Below are 27,952 nucleotides of genomic sequence, written 5' to 3' on the forward strand. Positions count from 1 at the left end.
GGTGGCTTCTCTTGTTGCGGAGTGTGGGCTCTAGAGCACCAGTTTCAGTAATGGTGGTGCACGGGCTTAGTTACTCCACGGCTTGTGGGATCTTCCTGGACCAGGGATTGAACCCATGTGCCCTTGCATTGGCAGGCTGATTTCTAATATCTGGACCACCAGGAAGGTCCTGGAAATACTGACTTTTGTTCTGGCCCCATGATAGAGGCCCACCTGAGGGTGGGCAAAAAGCATGGACAGTCTTGAATCGGGTTCTCTCTCTGCTCACACAGGCTGTGTGACCCTGGGCAAGTGCCTTCACTGCTCTGAACCTGTATCACAGGCTTGGTGTGGAGAGTTGGGCACACCGGGCTCAGATTACACACACAGTGGACGCTGTTCCCCTTCAGGAGGCTCTGCCCAGCTCCCCTTGTGGCTCCTCCAGAGCCGCAGGCCAGAGAAGAGGCCTCCTCCAAGGGCGAGACAAAACCAGGGATTGTCCTGAGTCTCTGAAACCCTTTGTTTATCCCTGTGCTTCCTGACTTTTCCTCATCTTGCCCCGAGCAGGTGGCAAGGTTGGCCAGTGGGAGTGGCGTGTGTGTGCTAAGTTGCTTCAGTCCTGTCCAATTCTTTGCGATCCCGTGGACTGTAGCCCACCAGGCTCCTCTGTCCATGGGATTCTGCAGGTAAGAATACTGGAGTGGGTTGCCATGCCTTCCTCTAGGGGATCTTCCAGACCCAAGAATCCAATGGGAGTGGAGAGGCCATAAATAGCCTGAATAGGGGCTGGGGGTGGGGACGGGCCGCCTGTTTTGTCTCACTGCAGCTTACCACCCAGCCTGGCCCTGGAGTTCTTTGACCCGGACCCACACACAACTTTCTGCCCACCTTGCAGAGGGCACTAGGGGCAGGGTGGGGGAGCAGGGTGTCTCTCACATGGACCTCAGTGGCTCTAGGAGTATCTCATTGGCATCGCTGCCCAGGCCATGCTGCCGTGCACCCCAGAAATGGGGTCACCAGTTCTCAGCATGCACCCTGGAAACGGGGTCACCAGCTCTCAGTCCTTCCCCCACACACCCACCTTCTGACCACTCAGAACCTTCCTTTCTTTTTCTACTTCTTTTTTTAAAAACCTTTTTATTTTGTATTGGAGTATACCTGTTTACCAATGTGATAGTTTTGGGTGCACGACAAAGGGACTCAGCCATGCATACACATGTATCCATTCTCCCGCAGACAGAACCTGCTTTCTTTCACTGCTCTGCCCAGGCTGTTTGCTTCCTGAAACCATCTCCCTGAGACACCCTGCCTTCTTGTCCTGGCACACAAATCATCACCCTGGAATAATCAAAATCAGCAGGAACATGGATTGAGCTTCTACTCTGAGCTGTTTGGTGTGGAGAGGTGGGAGGGTAGCCAGAGACGGAGGCTCTGGGTAGATGTATCCACACTCTGTTCTCCAGGCCTGGGCTCACTCTTGACGCTGAGTAGGGTTATTCCTCTGTCACCTTGGAGACTCCACCTTCAAGTCTGTCACTGAGGCATCACCTTCTCCAGAGCCTTGGCTCAGTACTCCTACTATTTGCTTTTACCTGGAACTGCCTTACTGGTTTGGATCTCCCCAGGGCACTCCAAAAGCATGTCTGAATTCTGCCTGGCTCTGTGTCCTGGGGCCTCAGTTGCCCCACCTGTAAAATGGAATTTATGGTGAGGTTGTACAGAGGAAATGAAACAGGAAACTAACAGCTTGTACTAAATGCTGAAGAAATGTAAATACTATTTACAAAAGGAAACTATTACTATTACCAGAAGCATTTTAAAAATTTTAAATTACTATTTAATATTTAATTTAATATTTAAATATTTAATATTACTATTACCAGAAACATTTAAAAAATATTTATTTGACTGTGCCAGAGATCTTAGTTGTGGCATGGGGGATTTTTAATCTTTACTGTGGCACTCGGGATCTTCTGTTTTGTTTGTAAGAATTTTTTTTTAAGATTTTATTTATTTATTTAATTTTTTGGACTGTGGTGGGTCTTCATTGCTGCACTTGGGCTTTCTCTAGTTGTGGAGAGCAGGGGTTAGTCTTCATTGAGGTGCACGGGCTTCTCATTGCGGTGGCTTCTCTTGTTGCAGAGCGTGGGTTCTAGGCATGCGGCCTCAGTAGTTGTGGCTTGCAGGTTCTAGAATGCTGGCTCCATAGTTGTGGCACCTGGGCTGTTTCTCCAAAGCATGTAAGATCTTCCAGGACCAGGGATCGCCTGCACTGCAAGGCGGATTCTTAACCACTGGACCACCAGGGAAGCCGCACTCAGATCTTTACCTGTGGCACACAAACTCTTAGTTGCAGCATGTGGGATCTAGTTCCCTGACCAGGGATTGAACCAGAGCCCCCTGCAGAGCACAGAGTCTTAGCCGCTGGACCATCAGGAAGGTCCCTACCAGCAGCATTTTAATCTCTCTGCATCCTTAACACTTAGTACAAGGCTGAAGATATAATCAGGGCCAAATATGTGTTTGGTGGATGGATGGATAAATGGAGAGATTAAATGTGTTTCCAAAACATGAAAATATTTTTGAGGGTGTTCCATGGGAGTTTGGGGTGGGGATGAGGGGCCAGGAAGAATCTACAAGAGTGAACCTTTGCTGTATACCTGTGCGTGCGTGAGTGCCTGAGTCACTTCAGACGTGTCCAACTCTTTGCAACCCTATGGACTGTAGCCCACCAGGCTCCTCTGTCCTTGGGATTCTCCAGGCAAGAATACTGGAGTGGGATCCTCCTCCAGGGGATCTTCCCAACCCAGGAATCAAACTGAGTCTCTCGCATCTTCTGCCTTGACAAGCGACTTGTTTACCACTAGCACCACCTAGGAAGCCTGCGCTGTATACCTACCATACAGCAATACGTTAACAAGCCAGCAGCTGCTTCAAAATTCAGTCATTGCGTCAAAAGCACACAGTGAATACGAGATGGTAGTCCAGTGGCTCTGACAGTCTCCTGGATACCTGGAAGGAGAAGGGCTTACTTCAGCCCTTCCTCAGTCCTAGACTGGAAACCCCCAGAGGGCAGGGTGTTTCTGCAGGAAGGGCCACCCCACCACAGGCCCCATATAAACAGCTCAGACAACTCAGTTTTGCATGAGTAGGTGGAGAGAGGAGCTAGGTAGGGCGCTCTGGGTCTTGACATGGGGATGCCGGCTGTGGGGCTTCCCAGACACCCTCCCCTCTCCAGCTCCTCTGGCTGCAGCCCTTCACAGCCTCCACGCACAGAAAGAGTTAACTCTGGGCTTAACCTCTCGAAAGAACCTGAAGCCTTTTATTCCCTGGTCTTGCCCTCCTCCCTTTCTTTGTAAAGTCTTTCTGATCTTTATACTTCCTGCAGGTCTCTCCTCCTTACTCTCACCTCCCGGACTCCAAAAACACTCTGATTGCCAGGGTGGGTCAATGGTTAACACTCCAGCGGCTTTATATAAGCCTGCCCAGCCGCCTGCCTGCTTACACCATCCGTCCTGCAGTTCCCTGGATCCAGAGGGTGACCAGGCAGCCCTCGTGGGCCCACACCATGGCCACCTGCTGGCAGGGCCTGTGGGCCTATCGCTTCTACCTGATCGTATTCTTCCTACCCATTTTCCTGCTGCCTCTGCCCATCCTCGTCCCGACCAAGGTAAGGACTTGGGATTCTGGGCACAGGGAAGCTCCAGAGGAGCAGGGGAGGGACCATCTGTCCCAGGGTGGGGCATTTTTAGGACCAGCAAAGCCCACTCATCCCTGTTAGCGTGGAGTTGAGGCTATCTCCTCCTGGTCCTGCTGAGTCTTAGGGGTTAAGAGGTCAAAAGCGGCTTTTGCAGGGTATCCAGTAGTGGGAGCTCAATGTGAATTGCTTAGGTCCACTTGACATCTACTGCCTTAGGAGGCAGAAAACCAGCTCCATAAAGGAGGTGCAGGTAGAAGCCAATGGGGTTGATCAGGAGAGTATGAGCTGGTCTAGCAGCTGGAGAGTGAAAGAAGGGGATTAGAAGAAAACCAGCCTTGGGCAGTTTGTGAAATTTTAAGAGTACAAACAGAGAGTGAAGGTGCTCACCTGTGATCCCAAGAGCTAAGTCGCCCGCGGAGGAGGGGTGGAAAGAATTAATCGTACATGCGGATCCTGCCAGTGGGCGCTACAGATGCACACCTCGGATGGCGGGGGAAATGTTACCGCTTCCTGCCCACCCCACGCAAACAGCAGGACTCATAACTTGGGCTTTCATTTATTAGAGGCCCCCGCTGCACGCCCTGTACCACACATCCAGTAACCCTCTCCCCAATCTTAGGAAGCAGGTTCTGACTCCCATTTTGGAAAGTGGTCACCCAAAATCCCAGGGCAGATCCTGGGGATCATCTAGTAAGTAAAAGAAGACAAAATTATGAATCTAAAACTAATACAGGACTTTGGGAAGGATACTTAGAGGTGGAGGTGGCCTTGAAGTACAAGTTTCACAGGAAATCTGTCTCTGGCAAGTCACATAGACAGTGGCAGAGCTGGTGGTGTGGGCTGGCTACAAAGCCTGTGCTGTCTGCCTCCGGAAGGCTGAGACCGATCCTGGCTCTGAACTTGGCCCCAGCCCACACCCACTCCCCCGCCACCCGCCAGCTGCTCAACGAGCCAATTGCTCAGAGAGGGAAACTGAGGCAGGCTTTTTATTCAACGTGTTCCAAAAGGATAAGGAACAGGGAGGTAGTGGCACAGCTCCTGGTCAGTGACAAGGCCCCGCTGACCTTTGAGATGACCCTCATCTCAGGCCAAAGCCAGTGGCATCTCTATGATAAGGACCCATTAGATTGGCTTCCAAACAGGCTGAGTTAACCAAGTGTGTTAACCCCAGAAGGAAGGCTGGACAGGAACCGTGATTCCCATGTTACTCCCCAGGAAAGTACAGCCCAGAAAGATTTGGTAACCTGCCCACCGTCACTCAGGAAAGCCCGAGTCAGTACAAGAAGCCAGGCTTCCTGGTGAGGGTGGGATGTGTCAGGAGGCCCTGTCTTCCCTGGGCTGTACCCCACCTGTCGCCTGCACCCCACCTACCGCCTGCTTCCTGCCTACAGACATTGCCTCCCCTATCCTGACTCAGATGAACTGCCCTGTGTCCTAACTGCGAGGCCAGCCCCTCCACTGGGGCCCTGGCTACCAGTCCCTCTCAAGGACTTTGCTCCTGTAATTATCCTCTCCTCTCCTGCATCATCAACTTTTCCGTCTTTGCCTGATCTCTCCCATCAGCATACAAACAAGCCTTAATACTGCTGCTAAGTCACTTCAGTCGTGTCCGACTCTGTGCGACCCCATAGATGGCAGCCCACTAGGCCCCGCCGTCCCTGGGATTCTCCAGGCAAGAACACTGGAGTGGGTTGCCATTTCCTCCTCCAATGCATGAAAGTGAAAAGTGAAAGTGAAGTCGCTCAGTCGTGTCCGACTCTCAGCGACCCCATGGACTGCAGCCTACCAGGCTCCTCCGTCCATGGGGTTTTCCAGGCAAGAGGACTGGAGTGGGGTGCCATTGCCTTCTCCAAGCCTTAATACGAATCTCATTAAAAAACAAAGTCTCCTTTAATCCTACAGTCCCCGCACGCATGCCCACTTTCTCTGTTCTTCCTCACAACAGAAAGTCTCTGAGACTGTCTACATTGCCCCTCTCTCCTCAGACAGCTCCGCTCCCGAAGGCTCTACCTACCTAGAGGGCTCTCGTCGCGTGCCCATCAGCATCCATGTCACGGAACCCTTGGTCCCCGCTCACCTTCCTCAACCACTCAGCAGCATGTGTCACAGCCAGTCCCCTCCTCTTTGCTGCGCTGTCTTCTTTTGGCTTCTCCTGGGTTGCCTCTTCCCTTGACTACTTTTCCTGCTCCTTCTCTCTATCGTCACTCCTGCCCTAGTGACCTGTTTTCTCCTGCCTTTAAAAGCACCTCTAGACTGATGATTCCCCAGTTGGTAACTCCAGCTCTAAATTCCAAACTTGAATTACCCAACTAACACAGGATACCTCCCCCCGCCGAACCCTTCCTTTTTACGCAAAATGCCTTTGGCCTACTCAAAACACAATCCTGATCCCTCATCTCTCTCCGCTGATTCTCTTTTTGATCTTACGTATCAAGAGAAGGCTCAACGTCTGCCTCAGAGCCATTCCTGGTGCCTGTCTTTCCTTCACTTCCGCAAGCACCAGCAGGTCCTGTTGACTAAATTTCCCCAAAATATACTGAATGGAGTCACTTTCCACTGCCTCCTCTCTGGTCCAGGCCACCAGAGTTTCTCTCCCATCCCTACCCGTCCCCAGACCATTCTCTCTCTCTCTCTTTTTTTCTAGTTGAAGCATATTTGATTTGGGGCTTCTCAGGTGGCTCTGTGGTAAAGAATCTGCCTGCCAAGCAGGAAACACAGGTTCAACCCTGGGTTGGGAAGATCCCCTGGAGAAGGAAATGTCAGCCCACGCCAGTATTCTTGCCTGGGAAATCCCCTGCACAGAGGAGCCAGGCGGGCTAAAGCTCAGGGGGTCACAAAAGAGTTGGACAGGACTTAGCAACTAAGCAGCAACAATAGTTGATTTACAATACTGTGTTAATTTCTGCTGTACAGCAAAGTGATTCAATTGTACATATATATTTTTTTCATATTCTTTTCCATTATTATTTATCACAGGATATTGAATATAGCTGCAGGTGCTATACAGTGGGACATTATTGTTTATCCATTCTCTATATAATACTTTTTGCATCTGCTAATCCCAAACTCTCAATCCACTTCTCCCCCACCTCCACCCCCACTTGGCAACCACAAGTCTGTTTTCTATGTCCCCAGATCGTTCTTCACCCAAATGCCAGGATGGTCTTTTCCAAACATAAGCTCATGTCACTACCCTGCTTAAAACCCCATATAGGTTTCCTGTCAAACCTAAAATCCAAGCTGTCAGGGAGGCCACAAGTCCCCAGGGCTCCACTCCTGCAGACGCTTCCTCTCCTTCCCTGTATCCTTGTTCTTATTTGCCCTTCTCCAGCCTGGCTTCCCAGGTGGCGCTAGTGGTAGAGAACCTGCCTGCCAACGCAGGAGACATAAAATACACAGGTTTGATCCCTGGACGGGGAAGATCCCCAGGAGTAGGAAATGGCAACCCATGCCAATATTCTTGCCTGGCGAATCCCATGTACAGGGGAGCCTGGCGGGATCACAAAGAGTCAGGAGCGACTAAAGCGACTTAGCACTGCAGCCTCCCTAGCTTTCTCTCTGCTCCTCAAATTGCTCATCTTCCTGCCTGGAATATTCTTCTCCCAGAGGCTTCCTTCTTTAGGTGTCCATTGAAATCCACCCGGAAAAAACTTCTCTGAGCAGTCCCAATCATTCATTTTTATAAAAAACCTGTTATTTAAAGGGCTTTCAGTCTCTGAAATGATGTGTTCCCATTTATTCTCTGATCCCCCTACTTTAGAATGTAACCTCCATGAAGGCAGGGACTTTGCCTTTTTCCATGCAGAATCCTCAGCACCTGGCACATAGTAGGTGCTCAACAAATACTTGTCAAATGACTGAGTGAACAAGTGAATGTGGGTAGAGACGGCCCTGTCCTCAATTCCTGTTGAGTCCCTGCTCTCTGCAGTGAATTCCAAGCTTACCTCCACACCCCTGGCCCCTGAAGTGGGTAGGAGGAGGCCCAGAAAAAACTCAGCTCACACCTGTGTCCATATAATACTCGCTGACATTTCTTGAGTATTTTTTATGTGCTGGTCATTATGCCAAGCACTTCAAAGCACTAACCCACTTATTTCTCACAATCATCTCTGAGTTACTATGAGGTTACTACTTCCATCTCCATTTTACAGACATGTAAATCCTGAGTGGTAAAGGAATTTTCTGCAAGTCCCAGCTAGAAAAAGGCAAAGTCTGGACTGGAATCTGGCCTTGGCCGAGGCTATCTAGGGATGCAGGGTGATCCCCTGTCGTGTCACCTCTTGAGCTGTCTGCCTCGTGTTTACCCAGCCATCAATCCTTCCTTCCACTGTCATTCAGTCTAGAATGTCTGTGGAGTCCTTGCTCTGTGCTAGGGGTTGCTGAAAAGGAACACAGATGTTCTGTCTTCAAGTCGCTTTCAGTCTAGAGGACCATGTGTTCCTGCCACCCAGACGATAGCCAGAAGCCTGCAGGAGCTCAGAGGAGGGAGAAAATCCTTCCAACTGAGGAAAGGGAGGATCTGAGTTGGGCCTTGAAGGCGGAGTGAGATTTCAACAGTGAGAAGCATTAGTGGAGGGCAGGCCAGGTGACGAGAATGCTAGGAGCAAAGGCTGGAAATAGTGTGTTTGAAGAATTGGTAACAGAATCCTAGAAATTCCCATCACCCACTGGCTGGAGGGTTCCTAGTGGTTGGGGGACAGTGGGGTCTGAGATCTCAGTGCTCCCCCAACCCCGCAACCAGATGCCTAAGAATGATGTGCTGGAAACCTTACATCTATTCATTCATTCATCAGGAAAAGTATCACATGACAGTTACTGTTTAGGGGCAGTGGGATGGAAAGTAAGATTCAGGGAACTTGCGATCCTGGGGGTAGGGGTGGGGTAGGAAGACACACAGAAAACACATACTGGCCACACAATGCAAGGCATGCAGCAGGCTGTGACTATGGCTTGGGGAGGAGCTGCTCTAGACAGGGTGACCAGAGAAGGCCTACTGGGGTGCTGACATTTACCTTAGGACCTGACTGGCGAGTACGAGCCAGCCAAGCCCAGCTCTGGGCCAAGAGCTGTCTAGGCAGAACCCACAGTGCAAAGGCCCAAGGCCAGGGGTGAGCCTGGCAAGGAAATAAGGCCAGCACAGCAGGGAGAACTGAGTGAGCAGATGACCTTAGAGAACTGGGGAGAGGTCAGCCAAGCTCAGCCCTGCAAGGTCCAGGGCAGGAGTGAGGATTTTATGCTGAGGGTCAGGAGGGATAAATACTTGCTTAGAGGTCAAAAAGGCAGTAAGTAAGAGTGGCTGTTTTTCAGTCCCTCAGTTGTGTTAAACTCTGCAGCCCCATGGACTGCAGCATGCCAGGCTTCCCTGTCCTTTACTATCTCCTAGAGTTTGCTCAGACTCATGTCCATTGAGTCAATGATGCCATCCAACCAAATTAGAGCTGAAAATGCAAATATCTCCCAGGATCCAACAGAAGCACTCGTGAAAACCGTCTCCCTGTGGTACCGTGTTTGCCAGGACAGAGCTTAGCTGAAATCCAGACTGTATTTACAGCAAGAATAGAGGGCAGGATTTCTTGCTTTGCAGTTTCGTTTGCTTATTTTTGTTGTTGTTGTTGTTTTGGGCCACACTGCTCGGCATGTGGAACTTCCAGAACCAGGGATGGAACCTGCACCCTCTGCAGTGAAAGCATGGAGTCTTAACCCCTGGACCAACAGGGAAGTCTTTTTGGTTTTTTCGTTTTTAGGATCTCTTACTCTTAGGATACAAGAGTAGTAGGTATGTGTAAGCATGTGCACTTTAAGTGCTGTGTGACTAAAATACCCTTGCACGGGTGCTAAGTCACTTCAGTCATATCCAACTCTTTGTGACCCTATGAACTTTTGCCCGCCAGGCTCCTCTGTCTATGGGATTCTCCAGGCTAGAATACTGGAGTGGGTTGCCATGCCCTCCTCCAAGGGATCCACATTTCCTGAGGCTCCTGCATTGCAAGGTGGATTCTTTACCACTGAGCCACTGAGGAAGCCCAAAATACCCTCACTGCCAGCTATTCCTGAACCCCAAAGATGGGCCAGTATGGTGGGCCTGAAAACTGCAAAGCATTTGGACCTCGGTTCTGGGACCTGCCTCTATCTTTTGAGACTTCCTGGACTTGGTTGAGATGGCAGAGCCCAGGAACAAACCAGGGGTTTTTGGAGCCAGATAGATGTGGGTCCAAATCCACTTGGTAGCATGAGCAGCCATGTAACTTTACCAAGCCTCTCACCTCTAAGAGGCCGCTGTCCCAACTAAACGAGATGACCTGTGTGGGTAGACTGCCTGGCACCCAGGGCTCGGTAAACATCCTGTCCCTTCTGCTCCTTGGCTGAATTCCACGCCCCTAGGAAACACAAAAGGGGCCCCCTAGGTGGCTCAGAGATAAAGAATCCACCTGCCAAGCAGGAAATGTGGGTTTGATCCCTGGGTCAGGAAGATCCCCTGGAGAAGGAAATGACAACCCACTCCAGTATTCTTGCCTGGAGAATCCTATAGACGGAGGAGCCTGGTGAGTTTACAGTCCATGGTGTTGCAAAGAGTACAACTTAGTGACTAAGCAACAAGAAAACACAACACAGCGTTTCGGGCACTGTGTGGATACCTGACTTACACCGATAGATGTACTTCTTCTTCTATTCATGAAGATGTACTTACTTCTTCTATTCATGAAGACCTTGGTGTTCCCACCAGTGAAACAGGAAGGCAAGGCGTGTCCCCTAGGGCAGTGAAGTGTGGTCCCTGATCAGCACTGGACTATGCGGAGTCAGGTTTGTGACCTCTGAAGGTCATGAGAGTAGGAGCCAGCCTCCAAAGCCAGGGCGATTCCTAGGGAAGAGATAGAAGGTTCCCCAATTCGAAATTTGCCCCCAGATTACCAAATCGTGTCCTCACTTCCAGCACCTGCTAAATGAAGGTCAGGCATGGGAAAACCAGAGAGACTTTAGCAGAACAGTTTCCTGAACAGAATCCAACAGCGCTGCCCAGGGCTGTTGTGGGGATCAGATGCACGGAGGAGTGTGGGAACGCTTCGCTTCTCTTCATCTCTTACCTGCTGGTTTGCTCTTGAGTGGACACAAGCGGATCTGGCCCTGGCCCAAACTCTGATGTCAGAACTCTTCCCCCCACTTTTGTTGTCTCTGACACCCAGACCCATTGTTCTTCCCTTTGGCCTCTTAAAGCAGAAGATGATGCAACAAATGCATTCACATGAAGGCACAGAAATAAACAAAGATCAGCCAAATGAGATCAGGCAGAGGAGAGAAGGTAGTCAGCCTCCATTGCCTGCTTTTGGCAGAGCCTCAAAGGCAAGGGGCAGGGATGCTTTAGAGTGGAGAGAGGTAAGGCTTCAGGTGTGCCCTGACTGGAGGGTGCTGTTAGGGGGACATTGCAGGAAGGCTAACTGGAAGCAGGGCGTCCTCTCTGATTGTTTGGAAATCAAATATGGCTTTCACTGGTTGGTCCTGAGTTGGAAGTGGTGGTAGCAAGTGGCGGGCGTAGGGGCAGCCTGCAAAATTAAAGAGACTGGCAAGTCATTGAGCAAATCCTGCCTTGTGGGGGCCAGTTGCTATGGAGATTGTGGTTTGGCTACAGGACTGTCGCTACAGAGACTGAAGGACTTATGTTTGCCTAAGGACTGTCCATGGTTGCCTCTTATGTTTAGTCTCTCAAAAGTTTTAGGCATTTGGATGGGCCTAATATTCCTGGAATATCACACACACACACACACACACACACACACCACTCTGATCCTCCTTCCCCAAGTCCTGCCACATGGCTCCTCTCCTCAGGGTCATTGTGTCTCTAGACACCCAGGAAAGGCACCTAGAGTTTTCCCCTCCCACCTAGCCCAGCAGCCATCACCCAGACCCTCTGCCTTCCACCTCCTGCTATCTCTGAAGTCTGTCCTCCCTGTCCATCTACGCTGCCATGACCTTCTCTGCACCCCTGTCATCTCCCCACTGGACAGCCCAGCCTGGCCACCTGTCAACTCCCAGCTTCCATGGCTGCCCATCCATCTGCCACACTGTTGCAGGTGTAAGCCCCCTATTTTTATCTTGAGGAGATTGATTTATTTAATTAGGTGATACATGCACATTGTACAAAGTCCAACAGCGTGAAAGAATGAAGCATTTTCTTCTGTGATGAATGTAGACATCAAGCCACCATAGGATGAACAATATTTTTGAGTTTGCCACCCATAGGAATCACAGATATTTTCAAATCGTATGAGAGCTATTGCCAGGACCTTGACATACTGTTGACGTTCATCATGACTTTGAAATTACAGTAGCCACTAGCCAGTGAAGAGCTTACTAGTTAAGCATCACATTATGTTACTATCTTGCCCATTTTTCATATTTTAATAACTATTTCAATATAAGTGGTTTCTTTTGTGATCCTGTGCATTTTATTAAATGTATTTAAAAACATTATTCTAAGAAGGAGCTGGAAGGCTTCATCAGGCTGCCAAGGGGATCCTGGTACAAAAACAGGGTAAGAATTCTTGAATTAGAGATTTTCCTATGTGTATACAAATACTTACAGACATTTAAAAAAAATCACATATGCAGCCTCCATGTGATCTTTTAATAGACACACCGACCTGACCATGTCACTCTCTCTGTTTACAGTCCTCCAAGGATCTCCCCCTCTTACCTTTGTCTTCCAGATAAAGTCCTATATTCCTCTCAGGGCAAATGAGACTCTTCCTGAGCATTTGATCCCTTCCCCCACAAGAATGTATGTGATCGTTTGTGCCTCGTTCTGTCCCTCTGTGCCCACTCCCTCATGCTGACACTTTTCCCCCACCCACCAAACTCCTATTTATCCCTCAGCACCCACTCAGTTTGCTCTCTCTGGAAGCCTTCCTCAGCCCAGATGGAAGGAGGCTCAGAGAAGGGGCCCCTTCTCTGGGACCCCACTCTTTGGTCTCCCCTTTGCAGTGGTGCTGGCTGCCACCCAGGACCTCGCCTCTCTCCCTAGACCCAGTAGTGCTCCCTGCCCGCAGCATCCCTACTTGCCAGGGCAGAGGAGCAGTGGGAGTAGCCTGCCCTTGGGTTAACCTTCAATCCCCAGGAGGAATAAGATGTAACATCTTTGAGATTGTGGACATTTTTGCCCTAGGCTTCTCTGTGCCAGTAAAGGGTAAAGGCCATGATGCCCTCAGGTCCCCACCCTGTCCACACCCAGGGTCCAGAGTCTGCCCTAGATTCCCTGGCACCAGCATCTTTATTTATACCTCATGCATCCACCCTGGTTCCCCAGCAGCCCAGGAGCACGTTTCTCTGCCAAGTTTAACCCAGGCCACCTGCTCACTGTCATCCGCAGTTCTTTACAGCTGAAACCTACATGGTCAAATCCTACATCCTCATAATAACCCAGCAAAGTGGGTGTTTCTCTTATCTCTATTGGTAGACAAGGACACTTCATAAAAGAGAGCAATGTGTATACAGTTGGAAATGTTCAATATTTCTTATTTAAAAAAAAAAACCCAAAGCTGAGAGATGTTAAATAGCTTGCCCAAGGACATGCAGCCGTAAAGCTGGGCCTGGGCACTCAGGTTTTCTGACCTCTGACTTTTGTTTCCTATCACAAAAGAAGCAAGCTGCCAGCCTTGGGGTTTGGAAGCCATCTGAGCATTTATCTCATCTGCTCGCTGTTGGTTTTGCCAGGCAGGCAATCCGCCATGACTATGAACCAGCCCACGTAGGGCACTCAGACTCCCTGAGCGCTGGAGCCAGGCCTGAATTATGTCTGTGCCCCAGTGCCTGATATTCATCCACTCATTCATCCAGTGGCAACTCCATAGAGGTGCTAGACACCCTGCTGGTGTGAGCACAAACAGATCCAGACCCTGCTCCCTAGAGAGTACGGTCTGATGGCAAAGATGGATATTCATCATAAGAAATTTGTGAGAGCAAATGTTTAAGTACAGATTGTAATGAGTGCTATGCAGAAGAGGTAGGGGGACTAAGGGTGTAAAAAAAAAAAGAGAGAGAATATATACCTGAAACGTGTGGAGCTGAGCAGTGCAGCAGGTTGAGGAGTAAGACAGTTGGGTCCCATGCCATAGGCCACCATCTGAGCTTGGCCAGCCCACGGTGTATAGAGATGGCAGCAAGGCAGAGGGTATACGGTGGCCTGGGAGGCCAAGTCTGACTCCCAATTGCCCACTTTTGCTTTCTTCTTACTGCACTGGGTCTTTGTTGTGGCACACAGGCTTTCTCTAGTTTGGGAGCACAGGCTCTAGAGCTCATGGGCTCCGTAGTTGCGGTGCGCAGGCTGGGTTGCCCCACAGCATGTGAGATCTTAGCTCCCCAACGAGGGATGGAACCCACGTCCCCTGCTTTGGGAGGTGAATTCTCAACCATTGGACCATCAGGGAAGTCCCCCGACTTCTCACTTCTAAAGCAGGGGAATGCAGACCTTGGAATCAGACACATTGAGGGACCAAAGAGAAAGGATCCCCTGGGTTCTGTTCTCATTTCTGAGCCAGGAATGTCACTGACTGCCTGGTGAAGACTCTGGGCCCTTCTCAGAATATTGCTTTGAAATGCACAAAATAAAATGTATGGGATGGAGAAGGAAACCAATCATTTTGGAACACGGTTATAAAAGTATAAAAAAATTAATTGCAGTTCAGAAATATAAGTGTTTCCTTATTAAAGCATTAAATAAGATCCGGTGTTGATATAATTACTACCACAATTTCAAGATAGAGATGGATGTAAACAATATTTTGAGATGCATTTTTGAGATCATTGTAGCCACTGATCTCTACAGGTCCCTAACAACTGACAATCACAATCAAATATCGTTGACTAAATGGTCATTAGTACCATCAACAGTTGTCTGGTTTGGGGAATTCCCCGGCTGTCCAGTGGTTAGGACTCAGTGCGCTTTCACCACTACGGGCCCCGGGTCAGTCCCTGGTTGGGGAGCTAAGATCCTTCAAGCCTAGAGGCACGGCCATTAAAAAAACCCAGCTCTACAGTTGTGTTGCCTGTGTTCATAACCTTAGTTAGATGTTAGCTAAAAGATGAAATAGTTTTCCCACCCAGCTTCATGGACCCTTGGCATTCCACGCCCAAGTTAAGAGCCCCATGATCCAGGAAGAGCAGGTCAGTGAGTTATGCTACAGCTGGACTGACTGCCTGGGAGGGCGGGATGGGAACACAGGCCCAGAGCCACCAGGGCCAGGGAAGACTGCCAAATGGAACTCTGAACCCGGTTTTGACCCAGAGACACACAGATACGGAGAGGGATGCAGGAAAGTTGTAAAGTACAGAAGCCATAGATTCGACACACTGGTACTCACAGCTCCCTTTGGAGGGTGCAAATGGAGACCTGGAATTGAAGCAATTTGCCCAGAGCCAGGCAAGGGGAAGTGGCAGGCCCCAGTGAAAATGGTTCTGTTTCGATCCTGGGCTCTAACTCACGCCCATTCACCCTGCTAGCCACAGCAAGCTCAAGACTGAAGGACACCCCCTACCTGCAAGGCGTCAAGCTCAAGGCAGAAGGCAAAACCCTGGGGCTCAAGAACCAGACAGTCTGGATTCTTCACTGATTTGTGTGACTTTGAAATATTTAATTTACTGGCACCTTTATTTCTTCATCTGTGAAAGGAGAACAATGCTATGCTATGCTATGCTAAGTCACTTCAGTCATGTCCAACTCTGTGTGACCCCATAGACGGCAGCCACCAGGCTCCCCCGTCCCTGGGATTCTCCAGGCAAGAACACTGGAGTGGGTTGCCATTTCCTTCTCCAATGCATGAAAGTGAAACGTGAAAGGGAAGTCGCTCAGTCGTGTCCGACTCTTAGCGACCCCATGGACTGCAGCCCACCAGGCTCCTCTGTCCAAGGGATTTTCCAGGCAAGAGTACTGGAGTGGGGTGCCATTGCCTTCTCTGAAGGAGAACAATAGTCATTTCTAAATCACAGAGCAACTAAATGTGAAATTGGAACAACCTGAAGCGTGGAGAGCACGATGTCCATGGAGGAGACCTCAACGATAGCTATGCTGTTGTTTTTTACAAAGCTATCTTCTTGAATCAGCGGAATCATCCACCCCAGCTCCCCTCCTCGTCTCTGGCCAAAGAATTCTAGGGGGTGGGGGCCACACTAGGGTCCAGAGGAGCTGGCCTGCCCGTAGTCTGCGGGGGAGGATGGGTAACAGGCCATGACATCAGTGTAACTGAGAAAATGGTTGAAGAAACAGCGATTTCAGCAGAATCTACCTCCAGCTAGGGGAGGAAGAGGTGTAAGTCTCTGCTCAAGGATCAAGGCATTCCCCACCCACTGTGCCAATGAGTTTATGTCCGGGGGAGAAAGGTGGTGGACGTTTCATGGACAAAAAAGTGAGCCTGGCATCAGAGATACTTAGTGTGCAGGCTATATGTCACACCACCCCCTGGCCTGCCACTGATATGACTCCACGGGGAGTGCTCTGGGAATTGTGCAATCCTGGATACCTTGCCTAGGTTCCCACCCGGCTCTGCCCCTCCCTGGTTCTGTGACCATGAGCAAGCCACATACCCCCTGGAGGTCCTCTATAACATGAGACCACCACACCCACCCGTGGCTATAACTTGTTGTTGTTCATTCGCTCAGTCGTGTCTGACTCTGCGACCCCATGGACTGCAGCATGCCAGGCTTCCCTGTCCTTCACTATCTCCTGGAGCTTGCTCAGACTCATGTCCCTTGAGTCAGTGATGCAATCCAACCATCTCATCCTCAGTCACCCCCTTCTCCTCCTGCCTTCTATCTTTTCCAGCATCAGGGTCTTTTCCAGTGAGTCGGCTCTTCCCATCAGGTGCCCAAAATATTGGAGCTTCAGCCTCAGCATCAGTCCCTCCAATGAATATTGAGGACTGATTTCTTTAAGGATGGACTGGTTTGATCTGCTTGCAGTCCAAGGGGCTCTCAAGAGTCTTTTCCAACATCACAGTTCAAAAGTGGCTCTAACTACAAACTTGAAAACACCCATCTCCTAGAAGTTACTCAGTAAACAGCAGCTTCCTCTCCCTGAGACCTTCCTTCCAACCTCAGGGTACTAAGGGCCTGAGGTATAAGGGGGGAGCCCAGCCCATACCAGGTGGAGAGGGCAAGAGGGGCAGGGCAGCTGAGACAGGTAAGAGAGGAGGGGCCCCCCAGCCGCTTTGTCCGAGCAGGCAGCCCCTTCCTTTGGCAAACAAAGAGTGAGCAGGTGCCCCTGAGAAGGCTTGGATCCAAGTACCCCTCCTGGAGGCTTCCTTCTGGCTAATGATTCCCCTGCCTGCTCTCCCTCCCCTGGCCTGCAGAGAGGCCCCGTAAAGGTGGGTGGGCCCCTGATGTCTTGGTTGGCCGACTTCCTGCTCTAGGTCCCCTACCAGGCCTGAAGTCAGGCCTTCCTAGCTTTGGGAGCTTCCTGAGGGAAAGGGGGGGGCCTCTGGTACCCCAAGACTCACAAAGCTATGACTCAGGGTTTACTCCACAATTCTCTGTACAACACAGGGATGGTGGAACTTTTCAGATATTCTATTTTTTTTTTTTTTTTAATGTTTATTTACTCATTTGGCTGCTCTGGGTCTTAGTTGCAGCCCACCGGAACTTCATTTTTCGTGTTCGGGGTCTTTATTGTCATGTCCCGATCTTTCAGTTGTGGCCTGTGATCTCTAAGTTGCAGTATGTGAACTCTGGGTTCTGGCATGTGGAATCTAGTTCCTCGATCAGGGATAGCACCTGGGCCCCCTGCATTGGGAACTTGGAGTCTTAGCTACTGGACCATGAGGGAAGCCCCTCACATATGCTAGAAATGTGAATGACACCTCCTGGAGTTGTGCAATGCAGTGGTCATGCCAGGATCACTTGGAAGGAGACTCCTGGCTTTCCCAAAACTTTTCAATGATTAGTGAATCATTCAGAAAAGATTTGCTCTGAAGCCTCCTGGGTTCTGAACTCCGAGGATCCAGATGCTGCAAAACTGACTCTGTTCTCATGGAACTCACCTGCTAGCAGAAGGAACAATTACTATTTAAGCGTCATACAAATAGATGTATTCTTATAGACTCTTGATAAAGGAGGGGAGGTCAGAGCTCCAGGCGGTGCTCCACAATTCCCAGGCCCCGGTTTCATTGAGATGAGCCCCCCATCTCATTTAAGACTCCTCATCCAAGCCCCCTGCAATCCCCAAGGGGATAGGATTATATTCAACAGATGGATTATAATGTCTAGACTCCCCAGGGCTAAATACAAGGTGGTCAGTGCTTTGCTTTCTATTTCCATTTTTAGTTTTTTTTGGGGGGGCACACTGCATGGCACAAAGGATCTTAGTTCCCTAACCAGGGATTGAATCTGTACCCCCTGCAGGGGAAGCACAGATTCTTAACCACTGGACTGCCAAGGAGGTCCCTATCCCCATTTTTAAATGAGAACTTGGGTTTGGGAATCAAGGGCTGTGAGTTTTACAGGGTCTCCCTGCACTGTTGCAAATGGTCTGTTTCCTCTGGGGACAGGAAGTGATGTGATTTTGAGATACAGACCTGCCCCCTCCAATAGCTTGCTATTCCCCTCCTGCCTGCAGGAAGCCTGTTGTGCCTACACCATCATCCTCATGGCGCTGCTCTGGTGCACTGAGGCGCTACCGCTGGCCGTCACTGCCTTCCTCCCCGTCATCATGTTCCCCATGATGGGCATAATGACTGCTTCCACGGTAAGCCTCCCCATTCACAGGAGGACATGCTCCCAAGGATGGAGGGGTCTTCCCTAGGATGGTGATGATGGAAGAAACCTCATCAGAGGCAGAGCGCATGGAAGATGGGTCCCTGCCTCTGCCTGGCAGGTCGGGGAGCACAGAGGGAGGAGTCAGCTGGAAGACCAGGAAGAAGGCATTCTAGAAATGCCAGGGGCACAGTTGGTGTCAAGAGTTAATTCAAAGTGGAAGCAATTAGGCCTAGGCTAGGGAGGGAAAGGGGGCTTGATAGCCAGCCAAAGAGTCTGTCTCCTTCTAATTCGGTGGTTCTGAAACTTGAGCACGCACCATGATCACCTGCAGGGCCAGTTAAACAAAGATTTTGCTGGGCACCACCCGAGAGTTTCTGATTTCATAGATCTGGGGCAGGGTCTAAGCATTTCATTTCTAGCACGTTCCAGGCCAGTGATGATGCTGACCCAGGGACCACAGAGAACCACAACTTTAGATTCTGAAACAGCATTAAATTCTCCCAGTCAGTGGTTTTAAGCATGGAAGGATTCAGGTTGTATGATCTCTCAGTCATTGCTGACGGGAGAACGGGTTAATCAGAAAGAGAGGAAACTGCTTAATATGCAACAGTGGGGGATCCAAAGACCATTTCCATTTGGGTCCAAGAGCCCAGGGAACCAACCTCTTTCTGTTGGCAGAAATAGCAGCATCAGCACCCTGTAAGCCCTGTCCCCACGCAGGTCAGCCTTGAGTACCTGAAAGACACCAACATCCTATTCATTGGGGGGATGATGGTGGCCCTTGCCGTGGAGACCTGGAATCTGCACAAACGCATTGCCCTCCGCGTGCTCCTCATCATCGGGGTGCGGCCCGCCCTGTGAGTCCCCACAGACCAAGACGGGAGGGCCTGGGGTGTGGGCATTCTGGGCCGCCAGCCCCTGCAGGAATGCTGGAACACCAGTGTGTGGGTCTGTCCATCGCCAGGCTGATTCTGGGCTTCATGTTGGTTACGGCCTTCTTGTCCATGTGGATCAGCAACACGGCCACCACCGCCATGATGCTGCCCATAGCCCACGCCGTTCTGGAGCAGCTGCACAAGATGCCCACAGACAGGGATGTTGAGGAGGGCAGGCACAACCCTGCCTTTGAACTCCAGGAACAGAAGGAAGAGACCAAGCTTGATGAGAAAGGTGAGGCCAGGCCCTGTCCCAAACCCCTCTTGGGGAGGGTCTGAGATGATGTTCATGATAGGAGGAGTCATCTGAGCACCGATTTTTTTTTTAATTTTTGGCCACACCCCCACGGCATGTGGGACCTTAGTTCTCTGACTGGGGATCGATCCTACACCACCCCCCCCCCTGCTTTGGAGGACAGAGTCTTAACCACTGGACCATCAGGGAAATCCATATCTTGGCAACTTTTGGGACAGAAGAGGGAAGCAAGAAGTTCAGTGACCAGCTTGTCCTGGTGGGCTGAGATTTTTCCTGGTTTTGAAATGAAAAGTCCCACAGGCTGGGAATTCCCTCAGTCCTGGGCAAACCGAGATGCTAGGTGACCCTGGCAGGCCGAGAGCAGGAGCCTGGGTGGGCTGTCAGGGGTCCGGGCTCCACTCTTCCTGTGCAGCTTGGATAATCTTCTTCCCTTCTCTGTGTCTCAGTTTCCCTCTCCTGAGAGGGGTTGGGCCAGGTGGTATCCGAGGGTCACTCCATCCTGAGACCCCAGGGAGTGCCTGTCCTTCCAGACCTGGGGGCAGCCTCGGCCCTCCCCCCAGCCTGGGTCTAGGCTGCTAAGTGACAAGGCACCTCAGAGGCCATGGAGCCCCTGCCATGCTCCCCGAATCTGGCCCTGCACCCACTCCCGACCCCAGCTCTCCCTTGTTCCCAGACAACAAGCAGGATTGCCCTGCTCTACCGACTCCTTCGGAGTCCAAGACACAGCAGAACAAGGAGCAGCTCCGCTTCAGCCAGGGACTGAGCCTGTGTGTGTGCTACTCGGCCAGCATCGGGGGCATCGCCACCCTGACCGGCACCACCCCAAACCTGGTGCTGCAAGGCCAGGTCAACTCGTGAGTGATTGAGGGGGGAGAGGGTCTGCATTCTGACTGGGGGACAAAGGGAGCTGGCTTGTCACCAGGCAATGCCACACAGCAGCCCTTATTCCCCTTCAGGATCTTCCCCCGAAATGGCAACGTGGTGAACTTCGCCTCCTGGTTCGGCTTTGCCTTCCCTGCCATGATCATCTTACTGCTGCTTTCCTGGGTGTGGCTACAGATCCTCTTCTTAGGATTCGAGTAAGTGGCAGAAAGGGGAAGAGATGCCCAGGTGCCAGCCCTTACCCGTTGGGAGCGCCCAGCTGGGTACCCAGGTAGCCTTTTGGGAAAGGACATAATCACCATCTCAGTGAGCAAACCTCTCCCTCCCGAGGCCCGTCTATGCCCTTGGTCCCCCAGTGGGGGGAACGATTGGAAAGTATTATCCCATTTATTAGATAAGCAAACTGAGGTTCGGGGCATGGTCCGTAGCTAGACATGTCAGTGCTGGGACTGAAAACCAGATCTTCTGGTGCCCAGGCCAGGTCCCACTCCATAATGACCCACAGCCCTCTCGCAGGTGCTGAAGGAGTGCACGCTACGAGCTTGTCAGTTATAGAAGTGCTGACGCTTGTGCTCCTACTGTGTGCCTGGTCCTGAAAACACTGCAAGCGCTAGGCACAGGCCTTGTCCTTGGAGCTCACCATCTAAGGGGTGATGACAAGGTGGGGGCAGTGACAGACAGAAGCCTAGGTGCTGTGGGAATACAGCCCAGGAGAGCAGAGACTCCAGAAGGCCCCTGGCAGAGGTGACACCTGAACTGAATCTTGCTGAGTTAGAAGTCAGCCAGGTAGAAGATGAAGTAAAGACATTCAGCAGCAGGAATAGCTTGTACAAAGAGGCAAGAAAGAACATGCCGGGTTTGGGGAAACTCCAGTTCTGTGTGGTTGAAACATAAAGAGCAAAAAAAGGAGAATCAGGGGGCTTCCCTGGTGGTCCAGTAGTTAAGAATCTGCCTTCCAATGTAGGGGACACAGGTTCTGTCCCTGGTCAGGGAACTGAGGTCCCACATGCTGCTGGGCAGCCTAGCCACCACAACCAGAAGGAAGCCCACATGCTGCAACTAAGACCGGATGCAGCCAAAAAATACTTTTTTAACCACAAAAGAAAAAACATTAATTGCAAAAGAAAAAATGTAATTGTTTTTAAAAAAGGAGTATCAGGATACACATCTGGAGAAGAAGGCAGGGAGAGATTATGGGGGAATCTTATGTGCCACCTTGTTCTTGAGGCCAAGAGTAGTAAGGAGGTTTTATTCTGACTTCCAGCCCTTGTCACTAGAGCTCCAAGTTGAAAATCACGTGAGACCTTGCTGGGGCTCAGTAGGAATCGAGTCTGGGATTGATTAATGATGTCTGCTATGAGTCCAACCTAGGAGTGGTGGTATGAGTGTTACTGTGATATAAGTTGTTATTTGTCCTTCCTACCCAGGCAGGGGGTGGTCACTGAAAGTTTTAAAGCATCGTTGCTATAACATTGCTTGGGCAGGTGCAGGGAAATTGGGTTGGGGTTGGGGCTGATACAAAGCAAAGTGTTAGTCAAAGAGACCAACACAGTGCCAAGCACCATAAAGGATTTAAACATGTGTGAAACATGATTTTTGCCCCCAAGGAACTCACAGTCCAGCAGGGGAGTTGAGATTTGCCCAAGCAAAGAGTTAAACATCAACGTGAGTTAAACCAGTGCATGTGGAACAGGCTGCAGACCCCTGTGCTTCTTTGGACAGTGTGGGTGGGGCTCAGGCTGGCAGAGGGTGCCCAGAAGCAGTAGGAGAGGGAGGGGAGGATTTCTTGAAAAGTTATTGGAGGAGAGGAGTGATGAGTCAGGGCCAGAAGGAAGCACAGGGTCCAGGCTTCTGGGGCCTTCTCACTCTGAGCAAGGGAAAGCTCAGCACAAGAAAACTCCTGGAAGCATGGAGGGGTCAGTGAGACAGATGGTGCAGGGCCAAGTACAGGGAAGCCCCACCCCCTACCAGCCCCTCTGCTAAATAAGAGCCCTGACAAACCAGTTGTCAGTCACTCAGTCACGTCCAACTCTTTGCAACCCCACAGACTGCAGCACACCGGGCTTAGCTGTCTGTCACCATCTCCCAGAGCTTGCATTCATGTCCATTGAGTCGGTGATGCCATTCAACCTTCGCATCCTCTGTTGTCCCCTTCTCCTCCTGCCTTTAGTCTTTCTCAGCATCAGGGTCTTTTCCAATGAGTCAGCTCTTGGCATCAGGTAGCCAAAGTATTGGAGCTTCAGCTTCAGCATCAGTCCTCACAATGAATACTTAGGGCTGATTTCCTTTAGGATTGACTGGTTTGATCTTGCAGGCCAAGAGACTCTCAAGAGTTTTCTTCAACACCACAATTAGAAAGCATCAATTCTTCGGTGCTCAGCCTTCTTTATGAATAGAGTTTATAAACCAGAGTCTTCTGCTTTTCTTCCAGAATGTTGGGGGCATCAAAGTCTTAGTGTAGTAACCCTAAGGAGGCCTCTGCATGTCTCAGCCTTTAAGACACAGGCACTCCTGGGAGTTACCTGGTGGTCCAGTGGTTGACACTTGAGCTTTCACTGCTGTGGCCCAGGTCAATCCCTGGTCAGGGAACTAAGATCCCACAAGCAGCTTGTCGAGGCCTAAACAACAACAATCAAAAAGAAACAAAACCTCAGGCACTCAGAGCCCCTTGCTCCCCTGCCTGGTGTGGGGGCCCTCACAAGCTGTCCCCACCCCCACCTGCAGCTTCCGGAAGAACTTTGGCTTGGGGGAACAGAGCAAGAATCAGGAGCGAGCAGCTTTCGAAGTCATCCGGAGAGAGCACAAGCTGCTGGGCCCCATAAACTTCGCGGAAAAGGCTGTCACCTTCCTCTTTGTCTTGTTGGTGGTGCTCTGGTTCACTCGGGAACCAGGCTTTTTCACAGGCTGGGGTAACCTGGCTTTTTCCGATGAGAATGGGAAGAGGTGAGGATTGTGGGGAGGAGGAATACTTCTGGGAGGAGGGAAGGAAACAGGGCCCCCAACTCAGAACAGGAGGGAGGCCCCCCTCCCCCTCATGACCCTGAGTAGCCTTGAGCCTCTAAACCTGCCCTCCCTGCCCCACCCACAGCATGACATCCGATGGAACAGTAGCCATCTTAATTGCTGTAATTATGTTCATCGTGCCCTCCAAGATCCCAGGGCTGACTCAGAAACCAGGTAAGCACCTGGCCTGGGGCAGGGAAGGGCCTCTGGGCAGACCCTGCCTTCTGGCACTCAGCCCCACTCCCACCATACTCAGCAGGAGTAGACAAAGCCCAGAGAAGCTGGGCTGACTTGCCAAGGGCACAGGGACTCAGGGACAAAGCCAAGATGTGGCAGAACTGAGGGTCCCTCTCTTCCATGCATTAAGCTCTGATCAAGACCGCTTGGACAGCCCCCGGGGGGGGGTGGGGAGGGGAGGGAAAGCCTGTTGGCTCCTGGTGACCCAACTTCTTCTGCTTGGGGAGTAGGAAACCCAGGGAAGCTGAAGGCCCCTCCTGCCCTCCTCACCTGGGATATAGTAAAAAAGAAAATGCCTTGGAATATCGTGATCCTTCTGGGTGGTGGCTTTGCCCTGGCCAAGGGCAGTGAGGTGAGAGACCCCATCCCCTCCGCAGCCTCGTTGGTGGGAGACCCTGTGACAGGGAAAGAGGGGCCCTGCTTCTCTCCCATCCCGGGCAGCCCTGACCCCCCACATGGGAGCCCCCTGGTGGACAGAGCCTTTGCAGCAGCTGGAGAGACAGGTAAGAGCCCTAAGGGAGGGAGAGAAAACATGGGCCACAGGGAGCTCTGCCCAGTCGGGTTCTCAAAGCCAAAGAGAAGGCAGGATTTTCTGGTGAGCAGGGACTGTACTCAGGACCACCCAGGCCCTTCCCTCACCCCCTGCTGGACAGAGAACACCTCAGCTTTAACACCAGGGAGTGGACGGAAGGCACTGGGTTGATGCAGTTTGTTGGCTGAAGCCACCAGGGGGTGCCACGATCATACCCAGCCAGGCTCTGGGGACCGGGTCATCATTCTGCAGAGCCTCCATCCAAGAGGGGAATCATGAACCTGCACCCCTAGGCCTTGGGATTCTGGCTAAGCTCGTTCACTGCATAGACAGGAGCTTTCCTGGGTCAAGGATTGGTTAGTTCAACCATCAAGCACTCAGTAACTGTGCCAAGCTCTGTAATGGGTGTTGAGTGCTAAGTGGGTGATGATGTATAAAATAAAGTCCCAGCTCCCTGGGATTTACAGTCTGGCATTACAGGAGCTCTTCTGACCCTGTGACTGTCCCTGTCCCCCTGCCAGCCTGTTCCCAGTTTCTACCAGGGCCCTTCCCCCTCTCCCTCCTTGCCAGGAGCAAGGTCCCTTCTTTCCCAACCTGCTGGGCTGGTGGGGGCTGGGAGAGGGCTAAAGTTGGCCAGGGACCCCCAGAAGAGAGGTCGGGAGAACAGGAGTCAGTGGGGCCAAAGGTCTTTTCTCCCACCAAGCCCCACGTTTCCCAAGAAAGCCCTTTGACCCCTTCTCTTTGCTACCCATCTCTTTCTTCCCACATCCAACTGTCCTTCAAGAGGAAGAAAGGGGGCTTCTCTGGTGGCTGAGTGGTAAAAAATCCACCTGCCAATGCAGGAGACACGGGTTCGATCCCTGCTCCGGGAAGCTCCCAAATGCCATGGAGCAACTAAGCCCATGTGCCACAACTGCTGAGTCTGTGCTACTGAAGCCCACGCGCCCCAGAGCCCGCGCTCCGCAACAAGAGAAGCTACCAGCAATGAGAAGCCCGCGCACCTCAAGTAGAGAGTACCACCCCTTGCCGTGACTAGAGAAAAGTCCGTGCAGCAACAAAGACCCAGCACAACCCAAAATTAATTAATTGATTTTAAAAAAAAGCAGGAGAGGGAGACTTTGGTTTCAGCTGGGTCTCTTCATTCCCTCCCAAGCTGCCCTTGACCCTGAAGACTCTAGAGAGGTGTGGGCAAGAGCAGGACCCTCCCCAGAGCCTCAGCCGGGGACTCTGGAGCCCCAGGCAGCCCAGCCTCTCACCCACCACCCTCCTCTGCCTGCAGGAATCGGGCCTGTCGAAGTGGCTGGGGGATAAGCTGACCCCACTGGAGAGTGTGCCGCCTGCTGCCATCGCCTTTATCATCTGCCTCCTGATTGCCGTCTTCACAGAGTGCACCAGCAATGTGGCCACCACCACACTCTTCCTGCCCATCCTGGCCTCCATGGTGAGCTTGGACCGGGAGACACACCTCCTCCAGGGAGCCCTGTTGCCCATCCCAGCCAGGGTCAGAGCAACCGTCTGCCCCCTCCCTCCTCTCACTTCTGAGAAAGGACCCCCGAGCCTCCACCCTTCCCCAGGCTCTTCAGTAACCTTGGGCCCCAAGGCCTTCTGGCCCCTGACTCACTCCATCCCTGGTGACGTCACCTCTGGAGTATCCTGCCGGGGCTCACTGGTGGCCCCACCCCACATCCCTGGCCCAGTTCCGGTTCTGGTCGTTCCTGAGGTGACGGCGTGAAATTGCTTCCTGGAGCGTCCCTGGCCCCTGCTTCCCCAGGAGCGTTCCCGCAGCCTTTGATGACAGCACCCTGAGCCCCTTTGAGATCCGTTTTATGAGTCCCTCCCCTTCCCACGCCCCACTGGGCAGGGCCGCACACTTATCCCCTCCAGAGAGGTCAAGGGGCCCTTCCCAGGTCACCCAGTGCCCTCTGGCAGAAGTGGTGGGCTCATGGCCAGAGTGTGTATTGGGGTGGGGGTGGGGCTTGGCCCTCAGAGAGGGAAGGAGAATTGGGGGTCAGGCCTTCCCCTCTGGGAGGGGGGCTGAGACCTGCTCTGCCCCACGGTCTCCCCCTCCAGTCCCAGGCCATCTGCATCCACCCTCTCTACGTCATGCTCCCCTGCACCCTTGCCAGTTCCCTGGCCTTCATGCTCCCTGTGGCCACCCCGCCCAACGCCATCGCCTTCTCATTCGGAGGCCTCAGAGTGACAGACATGGTGAGTGGCAGGGGTCTCAAATGCCTCAGCATGCACCGCCCTGTCTTTCCACCTTGATGGGCCACCGAGTAGCTTAAAGCCTCTGAGATCCTCGGAGTTGACAGTGGACCCCGCTGGGGTGGGTGACGGGGGGGAGGGGAGGGCATGGTCCCCACTTGAGGGTCTCCGGGCCCTGCCAGGCCTAGACCACTGAGAGGGAGAGAAGGAGTGAGGAATGTAGGGGCACCGAGAGGCTAGGCACCCACACCTGGGAGATGGACTCAGGGCCCTGGGAGCGCCCCTTCCCCGTCAGCACTGGAGTAGAGGCAGCGGTGGGGACGTCGCCTTGTGCCGCAGGTTAGACTCCAAAGAGGACTTCCCAGGGAGAGTTTTGCTAGTGAGAGAGCTCCAAGCACCCGTGAATACCTAAGGGATAGGTGCTGGCCCAGCTCAGCGCCCACACATTCAGACTGGCTCTCCTCACCCCAGGCCCGAGCGGGATTCATGCTCAACATCATCGGGGTTCTGGTCATCACACTGGCCATCAACAGCTGGAGCATCCCCATGTTTGACCTGCACAGCTTCCCCTCCTGGGCCCAGTCCAACACCACAGGCCTCTGTGGGGTCAGCCAGGCAAATGTCACAACATCTAGCCCCTAGTCTGAGGGATAATCTGGCCCAAGCCAGAAAGACCCACCTCGTTCCTACTCTTGTGAGCTGGGAGGGGACACCAGGCTCCAAGCCAAACTCTGAAAGGCACATGTATATCTAACCTCCTGTGTGTCTGCAAGGAAGAGGCATGTGAGCTCAGTCCTGTGTGTCTGAGGAAAGTGTGTGTATGTACACGCGTGTGTGTGTAAAGATGGTGTGTCATGTGAGGATGTTTGGCAAGGGGGGATTGTGTGTGTGCACATGATCCAAGGTGTGTACACTTGACCGTGTACCCGTGTGAGGTCACAGACATGACAGCTTGCTCTGTCTGGCACTCCAGGTCTTTGCCTCCCCAGCTTGGTGGGCGACCAGACCCCTTTGTCCTCTATTTATTGAAACTCAGGCTTAGAGCCGCCTGGGCAGCAAAGCCTACCAGCAGTTGTCATGGCAACAGTCTCTGGGACCGGCCTAACATACTGAGTTCTCCCCAGCCTCTCAGGTTTGGGGGGAGGGTTCAAATATCTGCCCCATTAAAGTTTTGCTGTAGAGTGTGTGGTTGGTTTTTCATGGCACTTTCCAGGACTGGGTCCCCACACGTGGTTCAGGCCCCAGGTTGGGGAATACGCTGGGAGGGGACCTGGCATCTATCCTGGATGGCGGCCCCCTTGGCTCCCTTCCCACCCAAGGGAGAAGGTAATGGCCAGGAACCTCTGCCAAGGCCAGTCGGAGTGGGCGCAGCCACCCAGGAAAGCAGCACTGACATCACCTGGCCTGGCTAATTGGGAGCTGCCAGTCCCTGCGTGTCTTAGAGAAAACCAGCCTCCCGGTTCCCAGAGCACTCCCTGGGCATTTAC

The 27,952-nt window shown here is 52.0% G+C and overlaps 1 protein-coding gene and 1 long non-coding RNA gene across 3 annotated transcripts; one reads left to right on the top strand and one right to left on the bottom strand.

The window, feature by feature from the left end:
- Nucleotides 1–1,863: 1,863 nt before the first annotated feature.
- On the bottom strand, nucleotides 1,864–6,249 carry LOC139177514 (uncharacterized). Its single transcript, XR_011561940.1, has 3 exons — nucleotides 5,694–6,249; nucleotides 2,879–2,991; nucleotides 1,864–2,308 (listed from the first exon to the last, which is right to left on the bottom strand). It is a non-coding gene; the product is annotated as an uncharacterized lncRNA (long non-coding RNA).
- On the top strand, nucleotides 3,401–27,649 carry SLC13A2 (solute carrier family 13 member 2). 2 transcript variants are annotated; one of them, XM_019982599.2, is made up of 12 exons: nucleotides 3,406–3,649; nucleotides 18,276–18,404; nucleotides 19,136–19,272; nucleotides 19,380–19,585; nucleotides 20,280–20,460; nucleotides 20,563–20,685; nucleotides 23,213–23,431; nucleotides 23,577–23,665; nucleotides 23,959–24,080; nucleotides 25,540–25,701; nucleotides 26,331–26,468; nucleotides 26,937–27,649. In XM_019982599.2, exons 1-12 carry the CDS (start codon nucleotides 3,548–3,550, stop codon nucleotides 27,105–27,107), a joined length of 1,779 nt encoding a protein of 592 aa, XP_019838158.1. In that variant the 5' UTR covers nucleotides 3,406–3,547; the 3' UTR covers nucleotides 27,108–27,649. The 2 variants fall into 2 exon arrangements, with proteins under 2 accessions (XP_070628838.1, XP_019838158.1); XM_070772737.1 differs by lacking the exons at nucleotides 23,959–24,080; nucleotides 25,540–25,701; nucleotides 26,331–26,468; nucleotides 26,937–27,649 and adding an exon at nucleotides 24,106–25,533 and having other exon boundaries at nucleotides 3,401–3,649.
- Nucleotides 27,650–27,952: the final 303 nt, after the last annotated feature.

Source organism: Bos indicus, chromosome 19, assembly GCF_029378745.1.
Source record: "Bos indicus isolate NIAB-ARS_2022 breed Sahiwal x Tharparkar chromosome 19, NIAB-ARS_B.indTharparkar_mat_pri_1.0, whole genome shotgun sequence".
NCBI classification, from domain to species: domain Eukaryota; kingdom Metazoa; phylum Chordata; class Mammalia; order Artiodactyla; family Bovidae; genus Bos; species Bos indicus.